Source organism: Acinonyx jubatus, chromosome X, assembly GCF_027475565.1.
Source record: "Acinonyx jubatus isolate Ajub_Pintada_27869175 chromosome X, VMU_Ajub_asm_v1.0, whole genome shotgun sequence".
NCBI lineage: Eukaryota > Metazoa > Chordata > Mammalia > Carnivora > Felidae > Acinonyx > Acinonyx jubatus.
In genome coordinates this window covers 81,726,710-81,745,777 of record NC_069389.1, presented here as the reverse complement: position 1 = coordinate 81,745,777, position 19,068 = coordinate 81,726,710, and the positions used below count along the sequence as shown (strand labels likewise).

General features: G+C 35.1%; 1 protein-coding gene across 2 annotated transcripts in view; it reads right to left on the bottom strand.

Annotated features, from left to right (window-relative positions):
- Positions 1-1,821: 1,821 nt before the first annotated feature.
- Positions 1,822-19,068, bottom strand: part of FAM199X (family with sequence similarity 199, X-linked) — a 31,020-nt gene continuing 13,773 nt past the window's right edge. The window contains exons 2-6 of one of the 2 annotated variants that reach the window (XM_027053360.2): positions 18,154-18,373; positions 8,753-8,902; positions 8,199-8,360; positions 5,733-5,870; positions 1,822-4,321 (exon numbers count right to left, since the gene is read on the bottom strand). In XM_027053360.2, the coding sequence (XP_026909161.1) occupies positions 4,151-4,321; positions 5,733-5,870; positions 8,199-8,360; positions 8,753-8,902; positions 18,154-18,373 (841 nt within the window). In that variant the 3' untranslated portion in view covers positions 1,822-4,150. Of the gene's footprint in view, positions 4,322-5,603; positions 5,871-8,198; positions 8,361-8,752; positions 8,903-18,153; positions 18,374-19,068 lie in introns of both variants that reach the window. The other variant, XM_027053359.2, reaches the window with a different exon arrangement.

Below are 19,068 nucleotides of genomic sequence, written 5' to 3'. Positions count from 1 at the left end.
AAATGAGAATTAAGCTAAAATTCTAAGGAGCTATGTTCTAGATACTATGCTGACAGAAATGTCTAGGTCTAAATATTTCTCTCTCACTTAGCATAATTTCTTTGTAAAGATAGAATTTATCTTACTTTGTCAGACTTAAAACGAATCCAAAGTTACCACAGTACATGTGTATACAGATACTTATTTTCTAACTAATAGTCCTTTTAAGGATTAGATTTATCTCTAAGTTTAGACATGTCCAATGTCAGTGTGCTCAATATCAATACTATATTTGAATGCAACTGGGAATTTTCCTATCAACTGTCTCAAACTATATACTGACTTTAAGTAACTCCTCCCATTCTAAGTAAACATTTTCTTGAGCTAAAAAGTAATTTGTTAAAGGGGAGGGGAGTGTTCCAGCTATTACAGAAATGAATGCAAAGAATGCCTAAAGTTATAATGAGAGAATCAAGTTGTTCTATAATGTTCTTGAACTACTTTTGCCTTTAAAATGATCTTCCCAGATACTAAGAATTATCTGGTTTTAAAAAAGCATTCTGGCTTATGACCTTTTTCATGGGAAAAAATGAGAGAATACATTAAGCTATACTTCAGATAACTTTCAGTGTCCTTCAATGACCTAGTTGGACCAAAAATAATGTTATATAAATGAAATTTAAGACCTGAAAGGTTCTTGTTTTATTACACACTCTATTACCATTGATTAATCAGATTCAATTTAATGTTGTTGCTTACTGATATCCAATAGTATGGACATTTTATAAAACAAATTATAATTTTTAGATTACTTTTGAGATTGAAAAAGCCTGATATTGAGAAAAAGTACAGAGTTAACCTTTAAGGCACATGAGGCTATAAAGTAAGCCATGAACAAAAATCTCTGCTAAAGAATCTGGAAACAAGACTTCTATATTTGTCATATACTAACATTTTTGGCTTAAATATGAAGACATTTCATTAATTTCACAATTTTAAAGCTCACCAGAATCTGGATACCTTTATACAGAAGTTTCTTGGAATTTCTCCTTTAAGTGGCAATTAGCACTTTTAAGGAGCTAAATAAATGAGATGTCTGTTCAATCTGTAGAGTCATTAAATTACAAGTCAGTTTCTGGGATTAATTCAGCAATATCTGGTCAACCCGAAGGGCTGAGGAAATGGACAAAACTGCCACAGCCTAACAAAAAAGTGAGACAAGTCTCATGAAAAAAAAGTGCTATTTTATTGTAAGTTCTTGTTAGGGCAGAATGAATTAGCCCTTTAAATTCCACTAAACATTATACTACATTGCCTTACTTTGATTCAGTTGCAAAACTATAGAAAAAGATATGCCATTTTGTTTAATTCAAGGTCCATACTGTGAAAAGCTGTGCTGGGGTCTCATAGACTTCTACAAAAACTCTTTTTTTTCTTCCAGTTTTATTGAGGTACAATTAACATACATACAAGGTCTCTAATAAAATGTTTTTGAAAAACTTGAGGGTACTTTATCATGCCCTAAGTTAACAAAGGTTATGTTTAAAGGGGAGACACTTATTTACTCCAGTGTCAATTCTCTACAGATAACACTGACACTAGAGCAAATAAGTCTCACATTTTTATTAATTTGTTAGTTTGGATTTATAAACAGGAAAAATACTGAGTTGGATTTGTCTTAAACTCAGAGATATGTCAGACTGAATAAATTATGACTTATTCCAGAAAAGAAATAATTCAAACTTGAATTATCTACATGAGACATTAAAACAGAAAAAAAGTACAGTACAGCGCATTAACAAAAACAAGAACTTTTTTATCTTTTTATGCTGTTTTTCTGGGGGGGGGGAGGAGATGGAGAGAGATTTTGTAATCTCCCTCTTCCATAACACAAGCAAGCCAAGTTGTTTTATTTTTTTTTCCCTTTAATCAGAAGAATTATTTTCAGTCTCCTTCAAACCAACTTTATAGGCAATCTCTAGTTTATAGTAAAGACGTGACATCCAAATTTACGCAAAATCTCATGGCATACTTTACTATAAACATTCAAATCTTATAAACTTTTAAAACTGGCTTTGTGGTGCTTTGGTAAACTTGTTTAATAGTGACTTAAGTTAAATCTAAGGTAATAAGACTATGTGATTGTTGGGAGAGTGAAAAAAATGGTCGTATTATATCATGACCCTGTTAGGATTTTCTTTTACTGGTCATTGTCAATTGTTTCCAAGTATTTAACAGATAAATGTTGCTCTATGGTCTCCAGAAGTGGCCTACTTTCCTGGGAAGAATAGGTAGAGAACAGACAAGTCATTCTCTGGAATTTTGCTTTTGCTAAGAGCAGGCAGAGAATTCAGCTGCATTTGCTCTTCTCTCCATTTGCTCTTCCTAGACTTGGAAGGAAGACACAATGAGGTTGACCCTTTCCACCTTCCTCAAAGTATTCTGGGGTCTATCCCTAAGCTCTTTTTGGGCCCTCTAAACAAGTTAGGAGCATCAAAGAAAGGGTAAGAGGAAAGTCAAAGGGAGTACTCCAACTGAAAACCATATACATATACTTTTATATTTTAGTAAAATTTAAAGTATGAACTTAGTAGTCTTCAAAATCTTAAAACCATACCACAGACCTCAGCAAAGCTGCAACACATCAATTTTTATCCTCAGTTTCAATTCTTTAACCTTCAAGGAACTAGAGTAAAATCAAAATTTCAAAACACATGATTGTAAGCAAAGGTTAAAAGCCTTTATATCAACTGAGAATTAAAAATTTAAGTCATTAATCTTTTTCTTAATGAGCCACTTGATATGATACTTTAAAAAAGTAAAGATCCTATGACATAACCTCTGACTCTAGAGTTAAAAAAATATTGATTACAGTTCCTCCTACAGAATCATGATTACCTCCCAAAAGTTATCCATAATAAAAATTATGAAAGTCAGAAAGCAGCTTGTCAGTAGTATCAGTTTCCATCTTCTTTAACCCATGTGAATGTTTAGACATGTGGTAGAAGAAAAGAAATACTACTTCTAATGTTCATGATAACAAACTCTCCATGAAAACATTTAAAGAAAACCCATGATTTCACATCTAAAATTAGACTTCTATCAATAGCCAACAAGCGAAGGTTTTTTTTCTATATCTCACTGCTCCGTGTATTTCTAGCGATTTATAGAGAAGTTTAGAACTGTAAGGGTTTTCTTTAGTTAACTTTGAACATCAGCTTGTTCACATGCCAGAAGCTGTTATACCAAATATTTAAAAATTAGAGCAGTGCTGGAAAAAAAAAGTGACTTTCAAAAAGAACTTAAGAGAGACAGTTTCACACACTAAAATTTCAGAAAGCCATGGAAAAGCAGAATTGGCTGTTTTGCTTAATTGCTTTCTCTATTTGAATATTAATCGATATAGCATCAAGTCTGAAGTTCAGCTACTACTAACATTATTTCCTCAGTAGTCATCACTTACAGAAAGGATTCTGAATTTACATAAAGTGAAAAACAGAAACAAACCTAACAGGAAAGACATTAGGGCCTATTTTTACACCTTTGAGTTAATAATAAATGAAAATAAAACTAAACCTAATGAAGGCACTATTGTAAACAGCAATCTACACCCCACACCCACAACCTCAAAACAAGATTTCCACTAGGAATTGAGACTTATCCTATGGCCCTTATAAAAAGCAAACTAAAAAATTGTAACATTAGGAAGGAAAACTGAATTATGATCCGGACATATGTACCTATACTGACATAATAAGCTACTTGTCAGCAGTACCTTGAAATCTTCTAAACTGTAAAAGTACTAGTTCTTGAAAAAGCCTACTTAGCCACCCTAAAGTCTAAATAGTGAAAACATTTACTAAATTAGTGATTCTTAAAAGTAGAGCGTGCAGCAGAAGAACCTGGTGCTTGTTAAAACACAATGCTGGGCCCCTCACCCAGAGTTTATGATTCACTGCATCTGGGATGGAGCCTGGTAGTATGCCTTTCTAACAACTTCTCAGGTGATGCTGAGGCTGCTGGTCTAGGGACCACCTGCTGAGAACCACTGGCCTAAATTATTAATGGTATATCAGCACAGCCCTAACCAAAAGTTTGGTAAAGATGCATGTAAACAAATAAAAGGAGAATACTTTAATGCTTAGAAAGAATGCTGACAAATTCACCCTTATTACATCAAAACATCTACATCTGCTTCATGGTCTTCCTCAGTCACTTTCAAGGACAGCACTTCTTCATTGAGGAAGAGCCCACTGAGCCTCTCCTTCCGAGCCTGCCTCTGCTCTTTCAGCTGCCTCTTGCGTAAGGCCTTCTGCTGTAACTTCCGCTGCTTGGATCGCTTCTGCCAAAATAAAAATTTCTCAATCAGTAAGGTTCAGTTTTGCCATATCCACCCCAGAGTATTTTATGGATCAAATTCTGTATTTTCAGAATTCTAAGAGATGTTCAAATTCCTCTGCAGTATGATTCTGGTTCCAGTAAGTGAGCCACTGGCTTAGACTTGAAAATGATTCTTCAAGATTCTATTTTTATGGTATTTGACCAGTGAATCTTAGGAAGGGTGGACATCTGATCATTTTATCTAGTTACAGATAATCAATCATTTCAAAGCCTTTTTTTTTTTTTACCAAATTAAGGTACATTGGTGTCACTGCGGAGTGAATACACAGTGAACAATACTAAATATAAATGTAGAGAACAATGCCAAAATCTCTAATGCTTATGCTTTTAAGGTGTCTTTCATCTGAAAGCACTAGCAATTTTACAACAGCTGGGAAAGAATCCTGTCTTTTCCATTTTAGGCAAATACCATCTTAAAAACCCATTAGAAACCCAGTGGGTACTCTATTCCTTGTCACTGGTGAAGTGATGCAAAAAAGGAATGACCACATATCCAGAGGAATCCCCTGGCAACCAACAAAGCTGGCTATGTTTCTGCTACTTTGGTAAAAGCCAGGGAAGGAATCACTGTGTATCTTCTAGTCACCACTGGGTTCCCAAAGAGTTACAGAGATACTCTTATTATTGTTAAGTTGGCTCCAAACTGTACCCACTGCAAGGAACTGAACTCCCCTCAGTATCACAAAACCATTCTATATGCACTAATACTTCCCTATTTTTTACATGCCCAATAATATTACCAAGAATTTCTCAACTGTGAATAGGCAGAAGTTAGAGAAGGTGTTATTACATTTTTAAAAGATCTAAGAACAAACACTCAAGGTTAACAGAACATTTCACACACACACAAAAGACATGCAGAACATTCTTAGGAGCTAATAGACAGCAACATCAGCAACATAGTGAGATCTGCTCAGTAGTGACTTGCAGTCAGTGTTGCAATCTTGAGACTCACTCACTATTTCCACCAATTTATCTTACTTAAAAACAGACACAAAAATCAGATAAAATTGAATGTGATATGGTTGTGGGTCAAAACGGTATTTCAAAGTACTCAGCCTAAAGGGCTTTACTCAACAGCAGAGTAGCCTGCTTGTTCAATTAAAGCCAAAGTCCACCGGCATCCAGAGAGCAAGATAATTTTAACTCTTCAAGAAATTTATATGAAGGAGTACTAATATTAATATTGAAAGGTAAAGTTTTGTATTGATTAGACATTTTACTTTTGAATCCCGAATCCGCTCTGCGGCACTTGCAGACAAGTTGCTGTCACTGTGTGCTCGACTCATGTTGGCACTGGAGTTTGAAGCAGAGTTTCCAACACTGGACCCACTGCTGCTTGCAGAACTGACCATGCTGGCACTGCTGCTGCTGGCGCTGGCGCTGGCACCGCTCACTCCACTGGTGCTCGCACAACTAAAGTTGCTTCTCTTCCAGGCCTCTCTTGCAGGCCGTTGGCGAGGGCTATGCTCCTTGATATAGTTTCTGACCTTGGAACACACAGACAAAATCTGGTTAGTGTTCCTTGACATTCTCCCTCAAAATACTGGAGAAAAGAAGAATATTGTACATAAAGTAAAAGATTATCCAAAGTGCTACAGATGTACTCCTCATCAAGGAAATGCAAGTCAAAACTACAAGGAGATGTCACCTCACCCCTGTCAAAACAGCTAAAATCAACAACATAAGAAACAACAAGTGTTGGTGAGGATGTGGAGAAACGTAAACCCTCCTGTACTCTTTATGGGATTGCAAACTGGTGCAGCCACTATGGAAAACAGTATGGAGGGTCCCCCCAAAATTAAAAATAGAACTGTCCTATGATCCAGCAATTGCAGTACTACGTACTTACCCAAAGAATACAAAACTACTAATTCAAAGGGATACAATGCACCCCAATGTTTACTGCAGCATTGTCTACAACAGCCAAATTATGGAAACAGCCCTAATGTCCACTGACTGATGAATGGATAAAGATGATATGGTATGTGTACACACACACACACACACACACACACACACACACACACACACAGAGGAATATTACTGGGCCATAAAAAAGAATGAAATCTTGCTATGTGCAACATGGATGGAGCTAGAGAGTATTATGCTAAGCAAAACAAGTCAGTCAGAGAAAGACAAATACCATATGATTTTACTCATATGTGGAACTTAAAAAACAAAAATGGGCTAAGGGAAAAAAGAGGCAAACCAAGAAATAGACTCTTAACCATAGAGAACAACCAGATGGCTACCAGAGGGGAGTGGGGTGGGGGGATGGGTTAAACAGGTGATGGGGATTAAGGAGTGCACTTGTTATGATGAGCACTGGGTGTTGTATGTAAGTGTTGAATTACTAAATTGTACACCTGAAATTAGTATTTCACCTGAAGTTAATATGTTAGCTAGAATTTAAATAAAAACTTTATAAAAAAAGATTGGATTGGATCCTGGGATAAAACAAGATATTAGTAGAAAAACTGGTGTAAACTGAATACAGTCTGTAGATTATTTAATAATACTGTAACTATGTTCATTTCTTGCTTTTGATGAGTATACCAAAAAAAAAAAAAAACTTGGAACTAGATGCTTAACAAATAGAAAGTGAAAGATAGTAATTATGAAGAAATAAAATTAACATTTATTGAATAATGATTTATGAACTTGGATTGTAATCCAGGTTGATTTGTTTGACTCTTTCTTGAGTTGTAGGCTCTATAAAGACAACGATCATTTGTTAAAGTGTTTTTTATCCTACAGCTTAATACATGATAGACACTTAATATTGTTAGATAAATAAATCAAATAAAAAAGTGCTACAGATGTACATAAGTAGACTATAAGGACAAAAGAAATTTCTCAATGTAGAAACAAGTACCAGAAAAATTGACAATGTCAAAATTCTAGAATATTGATCATGGAGTTGTATTTTAAAAACATATAATATAATCAGTCAATGGAAGGCTACTGGCCTCCAGAATTTAGGATTATAAGAAAATAACATTCAGAGAAATTAACAATAAAATAGATCAGATTAGGCATGTTTTAAAGATCTCCACTTAATATGATTTAAGTTGCTGAATATATTGAAGATTAGGGTGTTTCCTAAATCTTGGCTAGGGGCCCATGGTACCTGTCTTCAAATGCAAGGCATCAATTTCAACACTAATGAAAAATGAGCTGGAATATAGAAAATAATAATATGTCTGTTGAGAGAAATGAAATAAAAAATTTTTGTAAGTAATGATAAATGCAAAAAAAATTCTTTAAAAAATGAAAGTAGAACATAAGTATTCATTCAGCTATGTACCAGAGAAAAATAGAGCAGTAAAGACTATATTTAGAAGATGCCAGAAATGCATATTTCAGAATAGCAGAAGGAAATTTACGTTTTACCCTAGCCAGGATCAATTACTTCACAGGACTACTCAAATCCCTCAACTCAGATGTTCACTGAAGTATAGACAGCCCTCAATAATCAGTATTCTGATTCTGTCAATCGTTCTTTTTTAAGGTGAATTAGAAGAAGCAAATAGCATAACCACCCCTTAAGTGGTGAAATCAAGTTTCAAAGCCTACACAACTAAACAGCAGTTTCTAGATCCACATGAACCCAGAAAGGTACTGCCAGGTGAGATGTACCTAAAACCTTACAACCATGTGCTCTCAAATACTGCCATCATTTTTTCTAATATTACATTTCACAGCAGTGATCTGGACCTTAATTATTTGTGTATTTTAACATGATTATTCCAGTCTACATGTTATAAAATAACAGTTTTCTTAATACTTGTGTAATCTGTATTTTCTTTACATACCTGCTTCAGTTTTTCATCTGTGAGACAGTTAAGTTCAATAATAAATTCACTGTCTGTAGGGGAGATTTGAGCAGAAGGATCAATTATTTTAATAATATCAAGTTGCTCCCGAAGACCCATCTCCGTACTGACTTTACGACTCAAATACTCAATATATTCCACCTATGTGATAAAAAATTATAATAAACAAGATCAATGCCAAAACCTGATATTTTAGTGTGTCATTTATAATGTGTTTCAAATATCAAAAGCACTTAAATATTATATTTGTTCCCTGAAAACAGTTAAAACTCAAATTCAGATTTTACTAAGCAATCCACATTTACCCAGTAACTTTAAATAGGCAATACATTGAATTTCACATATTCTCTATATATATGCTTTCAATTAAGAATGTTAAGATCCTGGGATGCCTGGGTGGTGCAGTCAGCTAAGCATCTGACTCTTGATCTCAGCTCAAGTCTTGATCCTGGGGTCGTTGAGTTCAAGCCCCACACTGGGCTCTGTGCTGGGTGTGAAGCCTACTTTATATAAAGAAATGGCAAGATCCCTACCTGCTCATCATTTGTCATTGCACTCCAAGGAAGTTCGTCTAAATTCTGGTGCTTGTTTTTCTTTTTAGGAAGCAGGCAAGGTGAACTCGGAATACTGGGTATGACATCAGAAAGTACATCACTCCCACTGGCAATGTCACTGCCCGGTAACTATAAAAATAAGAAGGGGGTAGGAAAAGCAAAATTTTTCAAAAATACATTTTAAATATTACAACGCACTTCATACTGATTAAAAATTATTTTTTAATGACAAATACAGAATGAGAAGACATTATTTCTGATCCCTCCAATATTACACAAAGCAGCAATATCAACATATTCTTTGTAGATAGTAACTTATTCAATGAAAGATATTTTCCAAAAGTTTAAAATCATAATAAAGACTTGTTAATAATTGCTAATTTAAGAGTCAAGCATCATTAGGGTTTTTAGTTCACAATGTGAATGTAGGCTAGGGCACACACAGCATGATGAATAAGTAACACTGGTCTCCATCTCAGGAGACTTGAGTGATCTGCTACTACCTGGCTCTTTGCCCAACACTATGCTAGACATACTGCCAATATGAAGACAGATAAGCCATGGTCCTTGTGCTCAAGTTAGTATTAATAATCTCAAGGCAATTAAAAGTATTTAAAATATGCTGTTAATATGTAACAAAACATTTTAAAGATCAGAAGTATTATAAAAATCAGAAAAAATGTTGAGACAATGTGTAGACAAAGGAGAAAAGCAAGCAAGCCTAATACACAGAAAATTACTTTGAAGTGAGATGAACACCAGAATTATGTGCTATAATTTTATACTGCCTGTTAAAAGCCAGTTAGAATGGATTTAATTTTTTACCACCTTTATTGAATTGTAAGTGATACAAAGAACTGTACATAACTAATATAGACAATTTGAGGACTTTGGACATATGCATATACCCATGAAACCATCACCACAATCAAGGTAATAGATCTATCACCTTTAAAAGTCAAAATGGATTTAATTTTAAATAAATGTGTTTAGGGGCACCTGGCTGGCTCAGTCAGAGGAGCATGTGACTCTTGATCTTGGGGTCACAAGTTTGAGCCCCATGTTGCGTGTAAAGATTACTTAAATAAATAAACTTCTAAAAATAAATAAATGAAGGGATGTATGGGTGGCTTAGTAGGTTGAGCATCTGTCTCTGATTTTGGCTCAGGTCATGATCTCAGGATTGTGGGATCACATGCTGAGCATGGAGCCTGCTTAAAATTCTTTCTCTCTCTCCCTCTGCTCTTCTCCCAAGCTCACACTTATGTGCTCTCTCTCTCTCTTGCTCTCTCTCTCTAAAATAAGTAAGTTTAAGTCATTCATCAAAAAGATAATTTCTTCTACAAGGACTACGTAGCTTTCAAAGACAATGCTTTCATTTTTACAAGGTACAAAATAACACCTTTTGGTTGTTGTTGTCCTTTGCAATGATATATGGACTCTGGATGATAACTAGGCTTTTGAAGTTACCAAAAGGGAAAAGCTAGTTTAGCCATGAAGATTACTGCAATCACACACATTTGGCCTCCTACTCACCCATAGCACTCTGTTAAGTACAGAGGACTCAAAGAATTTTTTTGTCATGGTCCTTACACTAAAACTTTATTCTCCACTGGGGAAGAGAATATAATAACACAAACATACAATTATACAAAATATCAAATGACAAATGCTAGGTATGAAATGACAGATCATCAGTGGAAATATCTAGCAGTGAGTTAAAGCTACAAGATTAAAGCTTAGGAGAGCTACAAGAGGGCAGGCATGGGGAGTGAGATGCATAGAATAACCTAATGAAGACACAAATATGGGGTTGAGATCAGTACGCAAAGTGACCATAAAGCTTAGAATGAAATTATCTAAGCTACTACTGTCAAAAAAACACATTTTCATTTTAACAGTCGCTGATGAATCCAAGTGCATAAATGACTACCAATAATTTGTATGACTTCCATTAAAAACTCATTAATTGGGATGCTTGGGTGGCTTAGTCAGTTGAACATTCAACTTCGGTTCAGGTCATGATCTCAGTTTGTGAGTTCAAGCCCCATATCAGGCTCTGCACTGACACCGCAGAGCCTGCTTCGGATCCTCTGTCTCCCTCTCTCTCTGCCCCTCCCACCCTCAGGCACGCATGCTCTCTTTCTCTGAAAAATAAACATTAAAAGCCCTCATTAATTAACACTGCTTGACTTGTTCATTCACCTTTAGCCCTGATGTTATCTAGTCAATGTCATGAAAGAATAACTGCTGAATGCACACATGAAGGCCATCTTTCAGCCTTTAATGTCAAAAAAGAAAATGTTTTGGGGCTTCTGGGTGGTCCAATCAGTTAAGTGTCCAACTCTTGATTTTGGCTCAGGTCACGATCCCACAGTTAATTGAGATTGAGTCCCGCGTCAGGCTCTGTGCTGACAGCACAAAGGGATATTCTCTCTCTCTCTCTCTCTCTCTCTCTCTCTCTCTCTCTCTGTCCCTTCCCCACTGGTAAATGCTGTCTTTCCCTAAATAAGCAAACATTTAAAAAAGAAAATATCTTGCTATTTTCCCTTTGAAAGAGTTCAAATCACAATACTACTACATTAAAGATCTCCCTGGGGTTTCTAAAACAAAAAGAGACAGTCCTTATCATATGAAAGCCTTCCCTTACTTCAAGCTCCTTTGATAAACTATGTAAAGGAACTAACAAAATATGTATACCCTCAAAATTTAAGAAGAATTTTCATCTAAATCTTTAGCGAACTTCTGCTAGGTAGCAGACTATGTTAAACACTTAAATTTGTGCCTTTAGTACTGTTTATGTGTTTGTTTGCGGGGGGGGGGCTGTAAAAAAAAGACAACTAATGGTTCTTTGGCATTTTTTTTTTTTTTTGTCAGGGAGAAGTAAACAGATGCCAGAGTTCAAATCCCGGCTATAACTGCTCACTAGCCATGTGATCTTGTAGAGGTTAGTTCGCTTCTTAGAGCCCCAGAGTTATGATTAAGGCCACCCATCTCAAAAGACTGCTAAGAAATTCAAATGAGGTAATAAGCCTGGCACACGGCAATACTCCATACACAGATGTGTTTTCCTTTTTCCATTTCTTGCCATGGTTTTGTACCCTTAGAAAAGGACAAGAAGCCATCACAGAATGACACCTGTTGCTAAAGTGGGTGAAGTTTCACAAGGTAGTCTCAGAATGGCAGAATGGGGAAAAGGAGAAGGCATTCAGGTAAGGAGAATAACCTGGTAAATACACAAATTAAAAAAAAAAAAGGATGAGATTAATGAGACCAATATAATTAAAACAGAAAATCAGTGCTAGGGATTTGAAAGCTCAATGGATGAACAAGCTGTTATATGATACAGAGAAGTAGGCCAGTAACATTTTCTACATAGAAGTAACTTGATGTAACTGGTCTTGAGGGAAGATGAGCTAAAAAGCAGTATGGGGATAAATTAGAATGATGAAAGAATGGAATTACACAGGAAGTTCTTATTTGATCTACACTTGGACTAAGATTAACAAAAATGCAAAGAAAATGGGAATAAATAGGGAAAATACAAAACAATTTACAGGACTGTTTTTTTTTAAGATTTTATTTTTAAGTAATCTCTACACCCAATGTGGGGCTCCAACTTACAACCCTGAGATCAAGAGTCGCATGCTCTAACGACTGAGCCAGCCAGGTGCCCCTACAAGGCTCTTTGATAACTGAATGGATAAGAGATGACCATTTGTTGAAACCAGAAGAAAACTGGCCACATTTCAGTCATACAACCAACCCATCCAGGGTATGCACTTGATGACTTCCAACTTCTATAGCAAGAGACCTGAAGCAATGTTACAGATCTTCCACTACAACACCGTCATTTTACAAATAAGGAAAAATGATGTCTAGGGAGGGTCATACGGCTAGTGGCAGTATCCAAAGTAGGACAAAAGTCCAGTGCTTTCAACTATGCCCAACCGTCCTGCCTTGCAGGGAGTTTGGAATGAGAGAAGAATGCAATTTCGGATATGGAGAGTTTGTACTGATAATGAAAGAAGCAAGTACAAATGTCCTTTGAAATGATAATTGTTTTTATTCACTACACCATAAGACATGTCACAGAGTGGAGTCTATTTTTTTCCCATGGAAACACTGTAATTGGAAGTTACATTACTGACCAAGGAATCAGCATCAAATAACAGGTACATTAAATAATAAGGTCATCCAAGTGGAAATGTCAAGTAGTCAACTGGAGATACGGGATTAGAGCTGCAGATGTACATCAGAATTAACTGTGTGGGCTCCTGTATATTTATCAGACCATTCTTTTTCCATTTTATAACTGATAATATATTTCAAGCTAAAAATGTTTAATAATTCTTATTCCATATTTTTCATGGACAACAGCATTTAATATATTTATATTATAATCAGTAATTGTGGCAAGGAGACAGAATTAAATCAAACCTCTGCCAAATTTTCTGCAGTATGCAGCAAAATTTTATGAGTAAGCTCATTTCTGTAACAGTCGATGTGTAATTTCAAATTGTACCTTTAGGTTTCAAGTGTGACAGCTGAATTACTCACTCTAAATTTTCTATGGTTCCCTGCTCAACAGTAAAATAATTTTTCAAGCTCTAAGACTAGTCAAATATATCTTTAATAACAAAAGGACTGCAAGCAAAGAAAACTGTCAGCAAAGCAAAATGCTTTGATTCTACTTGATTCTAAGCTTAAAATACTGCCTTATCAAGTAGTTAGTATTTCTCGTCCCAAAGAATCTATGAATCCTTTATATTTATTTTGGTAGTAATTGAAACATCTGTTAAAAAGAAAGATTTAAACAGATATGGTTTTTAATCACAACAAGGGTAATATGAATTTTTAAATTACAATCAACAATTTCTAGTCTATATTAATCCTAACATATAATTTGTAATCGTCTTCTTGGATAAATTATTGCAATCATCTTCTTGGATAATGTACTGCTAATCATTATGTGGTCCCACAAAGAGCACTTTTTTTTTAAACTGAAGATTAAATTGGCTTTATTAACCCATTCATGAATCAGGCAGTATCTCATATAGCAAATAAAGAGATTATTCACAAAACTAAACAAACAAATAAAAAGTTTTTTAACTGCAGAGAGAGGGCCTTAAAAAAAGGAATTTATTAACAAGGAATGCATTGTTTGGCAAGGTTGCTGTCCTCCTAAGGAGAGCAAAAGAATTCTATCGGTAAATTTCCTAGTATTGACCAAGACATCCCATATTGACTACTTAAAGGTTACATTCCCAGGACGTTGAAACTGCAGTTAGGTTAGGTATTAAGTCTTGGTTTGCCAGACTTGGCCTAAGTGACACCATATTGGGCCTGTAGTTTTCTTTTTAACAGATTTCAACTGATATTTATTGAGTCTGTCTTATGAGTTTGGTGCATTGTATGCCCTGGCAGGCAGCCACAGAGAGCATTTTAAGCCTTTCAGAATAATACTTAAAAACAAATACCCATGGTGACAGAGTACCCACACTCCAGTTTCAGAAGTCCAGTTCAGAAAACACATTACTAAGGCAAGCTTTATTTTTGCTCCAATGTTAGAGTCAGTCATGTACATTAACAGTGAGTGGCTAGGGATAGTTTTCCACTCTACTCATGAAATGAAGAAGTCAGCAATTAAAATTAAAAAACGACTACTGTGTTGCAACATTATGGATGGTAAGAACTTTATTTTTTTAATATTTATTTATTTTAGACACAGAGAGACAGAGTACAAGCAGGGGAGGGGCAGAGAGAGCCAGAGACAGTCTGAAGCAGGCTCCAGGTTCTGAGCTGTCAGCACAGAGCCCGAGGCGGGGCTCAAACCCACGAACCCACGAACCGTGAGATCATGATATTATCTGAAGTGGGACACTTAATCAACCAAGCCACCCAGGAGCTCCTGGATAGTAAGAACTTTAATTCAAATAAAATAATGAGAAAAAATAATTCTCAGAATTATCAGGACTCCATCTGACTATATTTTAAAGAATCCTTGTAGTCTGCTATGTATGTATGTATGTATGTATGTATGTATGTAATTTTTAAAAATATAATTTATTGTCAAATTGGCTTCCATATAACACCCAGTGCTCATCCCAACAAGTGCCCTCCTCAATGCCCATCACCCACTTTCCCCTCTCCCCCACCCCCCCCTCAGCCCTGTTTGTTCTCTGTATTTAAGAGTCTCTTGTGGTTTGCCCCCTCCCTCTCTGTTTGTAACTATTTTTTCCCCTTCCCTTCCCCCATGGTCTTCTGTTAAGTTTCTCAAGATCCACATATGAGTGAAAACATGTATATGAGTGAAAACATGTATCTGTCTTTCTCCGACTGACTTATTTCACTTAGCATAATACCCTCTAGTTGCATCCACGTTTCTGCAAATGGCATGATTTTATTCTTTCTCATTGCCAAGTAGTAGTTTGATTTTAAATACAAAGTGTGCACTTAAAACTGAGGCATAAAATAAAAAGGTACCGACACAAAGATGCTCACTGCTGTGCTATCTAAAACAGAAAAAATTCTGAAATGGATATAAATAGGGGAATGGTTTCACAAACTCTGGCATATCTAGCACCAGGAATATTATAAAGTCATTAAAAGAGTTATAATGAAGATCATGAAAAAGTTTATGTGCTAAATGAAAAAAATTTATTACAATATTTTATCTAGAAGAGAATACTTCCTAACTCATTCCATGAGGCCAAAGCAACACGAAGGTATCACAAAAAAACTACAGACCCATACCCCTTACGAATGCAGACATAAAAATCCTAAACAAAATACTAACAAATGAAATCCAGCAGCATATTAAAAGGAATATATACCATGACCAATTAGGATTTTTTTCCAGGAATGCAAAGGTGGGTCAACATACAAAAATCAATGTAGTACATCCTACTAATAGAATGAAGGGAAGAAATTGCATGGTCATCTCAATAAATGCAGTAAAAGCATTTTGACAAAATCTAAATACTCTTCCAGATAAAAACACTCAACAAACTAGGAATAGAAGAGAAATTCCTCAATATGATAAAGGGCATATATGAAAAACCTACAGCTACCATTATGCTCCATGGTGAAAGACTGAAAGCTTCTCTCTTAAGATCAGAAAAGACAAGGATGCCAATTCTTGCCACTTCTATTCAACACTGCACTGGTGATCTAGCCAGAGCAATTAGGCAAGAGAAAAAAAAAGCTATCCAGATTGGAAATGAAGAAGAAAAACTATCTCTATTTATAGATGATAAATAAGATCTTAAACATAAAAACTCTAAAGAATCCACACAGAGAAGAATAATCATTTAAGCTAAAAAAATTAGTTCAGCAAAGTGGTAGGATACACAATCAATATAAACAGTTTTATTTCTATACACCAGCAATGAACACAAAAATGAAATTAAAAAGAACAATTCTATTTACAACAGTATCAAAGGAATAAAATATGTAGGAATAAATTGAACCAAAGAAGTATAAGGCTTAGACACTAAAAACTACAACAGATTCGATACAATCCTTATCAAAACTCCAACTGCCCTTTTTGTAGAAATGGATCACTTAATCCTAGAATTCATACGGAATTTCAGAAGGGATCCCCAATAGCCAAAACAGGCTTAATAAAGAAGAACAAAGTAGGAGAACTCATACTTCCCGATTTCAAACCTCACTACAAAGCTAGAGCAATTAAAACTGTGGCACCGGCATAAGGATAGACATATATATATTAATGGAATATAACTGACAGTCCAGAACTAAACCCACATCTATGACCAATTCATTTCCACAAGGGTACAAAGACCATTCAATAAGAAAAGAATATAGTCTTTTCAACAAATGGTGTTGGGACAACTGAATATCTACATGCAAAAGAATGAATTTGGATCCCTATCTTACATCAAAGACCTAAATGTAAAAACTGAAACTCTAAGAAGGAAACAGGTGAAAATCTGCATGACCTTAGATTAAACAATGGTTTTTTAAATATAACATCATAAGCACAGAATTTGAAGAAAAAATAAATTGAACTTCTTTAAAATTAAAAAAATTTTGTGTGTCAAAGGACAGCATCAAGTAAAAAGATAACCCATAGGGGCACCTGAGTGGTTCAGTCAGTTGAGCATGGGACTTTCACTTGGGTCATGGTTGGGGAGTTCAGGCCCCACGTTGGGCTCTGCGCTGACAGCATGGAGCCTGCTTGGGATTCTGTCTCCCTCTCTCTATCTCTCTCTCTGCCCCTCCCCGACTTGTCCTTATGTTCTCTCTCTCAAAAATAAATAAACTTTAAAAAATGAAATAAAAATTTAACTTTCAGTGTAGCATTTTTATAACAAGAAAAAACTGAAACCAATCTAAATATCCATTATTAGGGAACAGGTTAAATAAATCATGATATAGGTATCGAAAAGAATGAGATATTAGTTGAAAAAAATCAAAGGGCCAAACAGTGGCCAACATATGATCCCATTTGTGTGTTTTTAACACTGTACAAACATAATTGGATCTGCACAAACTCTTAACAGTGGTATCCACAGCAGAGTGGGACTTGGAGACTTATTTTTAACTTCATGCCAGCCTGTTTTCATATTTTAATAAGAAAATGTTTAAAATAAAATAATATTTGATTCCTCTTTTAGAACACAACTTCAAAGTTTTGGATGGCTTTCAAACATAGTAGGCATTCAAATATCTGTTGAACGTAACATTTGCTATATGCAAGGAAAGCTTCTTCAAATGTTACTGTTTTTTACAATCAGACAATGGATGTTGCAATAACATGATTTACATTTTCTGATAGACTGCATTCATTATACGGCAGAATTTCCAAGCAATTTGTACAAAGCCATTTTACATGGTATATATGCCATAAGAAAAAAAAACTGTAGGACAAAAAACATCTCTACATATGAAGAGAATACAAAATGAGTAATTGTATTGTGTTGCTGATAACAGAGCCAAAAATTGTTTTTATGATAATAATGGTTTCAGAGCCCAGATATATAGAACATAACCCTGATGCAAAGATATTGTGCCTATAAGGACACGAAGGCTTTTTACTATAGCAGGAAGAATACATTTGCTTGGATTCATGCATAGAAAAGTACTGATTATATATAATAATGGGAACATTATACAAGTATTAAATTACACGAAAATCTAAATAAGGATATCTGCAGCATCAGATACCTAAATGGTACATTAGCAAAAATAAAGGATACATATTCCATCTAATTCTTAATGTTGTCAGAGAATTTCCAGGACTGGATAAACACTGAAGAAAATTTACTTTGAGGTAGAGATGAAAATATCAAAATAGAAATTCATTCTTCTATTTATGGAATAATGATGGTAATACAAAGACAAACAAAACCTACCTGCCATTCAAACTCGCTATCTGACCAATCCCAGTATGTGCTAATAGAAGAAGAGACATCACTGCAGACACTTCCCTCGGGGAATAAATCAAAAGAAGTGAAGTCTTGATCATCTAACAGGGAAAAGCAGTCATCTTGATCTCCAACAGAAACTGATGAAAATAGCTCCTCACTGCATTCTGAGCTGGCAACGCTTGTTCCACAAGAAGTTAAGTTCCACCTTAAAAACACAACACAAAAGAAATTACAATAGGAACTACAAAATCCACATAATTTTAAGATATTAATAGGATACATTTATGACATTTATGATGACTGTACTGAAAAGAGCCCAAATGTCCATCGATGGATGAATGGATAAAGAAGATGTGGTGTATATATACAATGGAGTATTACTTGGCAATCAAAAAGAATGAAATCTTGCCATTTGCAACTACATGGATGGAACTGGAGGGTATTATTTTAAGTGACATTAGTCAGAGAAAGACAAAAATCATATGACTTCACTCATATGAGGACTTTAAGACACAGAACAGATGAACATAAGAGAAGGGTAGCAAAAATAATATAAAAACAAGGAGGGGGACAAAACATAAGAGACTCTTAAACATGGAGAACAAACAGGGTTACTGGAGGGGTTGTGGAAGGGATGGGCTAAATGGGTAAGGGGCACTAAGGAATCTACTCCTGAAATCATTGTTGCACTATATGCTAATTTGGATGTAAATTTAAAGCATAAAAAATAAAATTTAAAAAAAATTAAGAAACCATCCTAAAAAAAAGACTGTATGTATATTTTTAGGTATGACAATGTTATTGTGATTATTTTCAAAAGAGCCCTTCTCTTTTAAGGATGTACACTAAAACATTTATGAATGAAATATATCTGGAATTTGTCTCGAAATTATAAGAAGG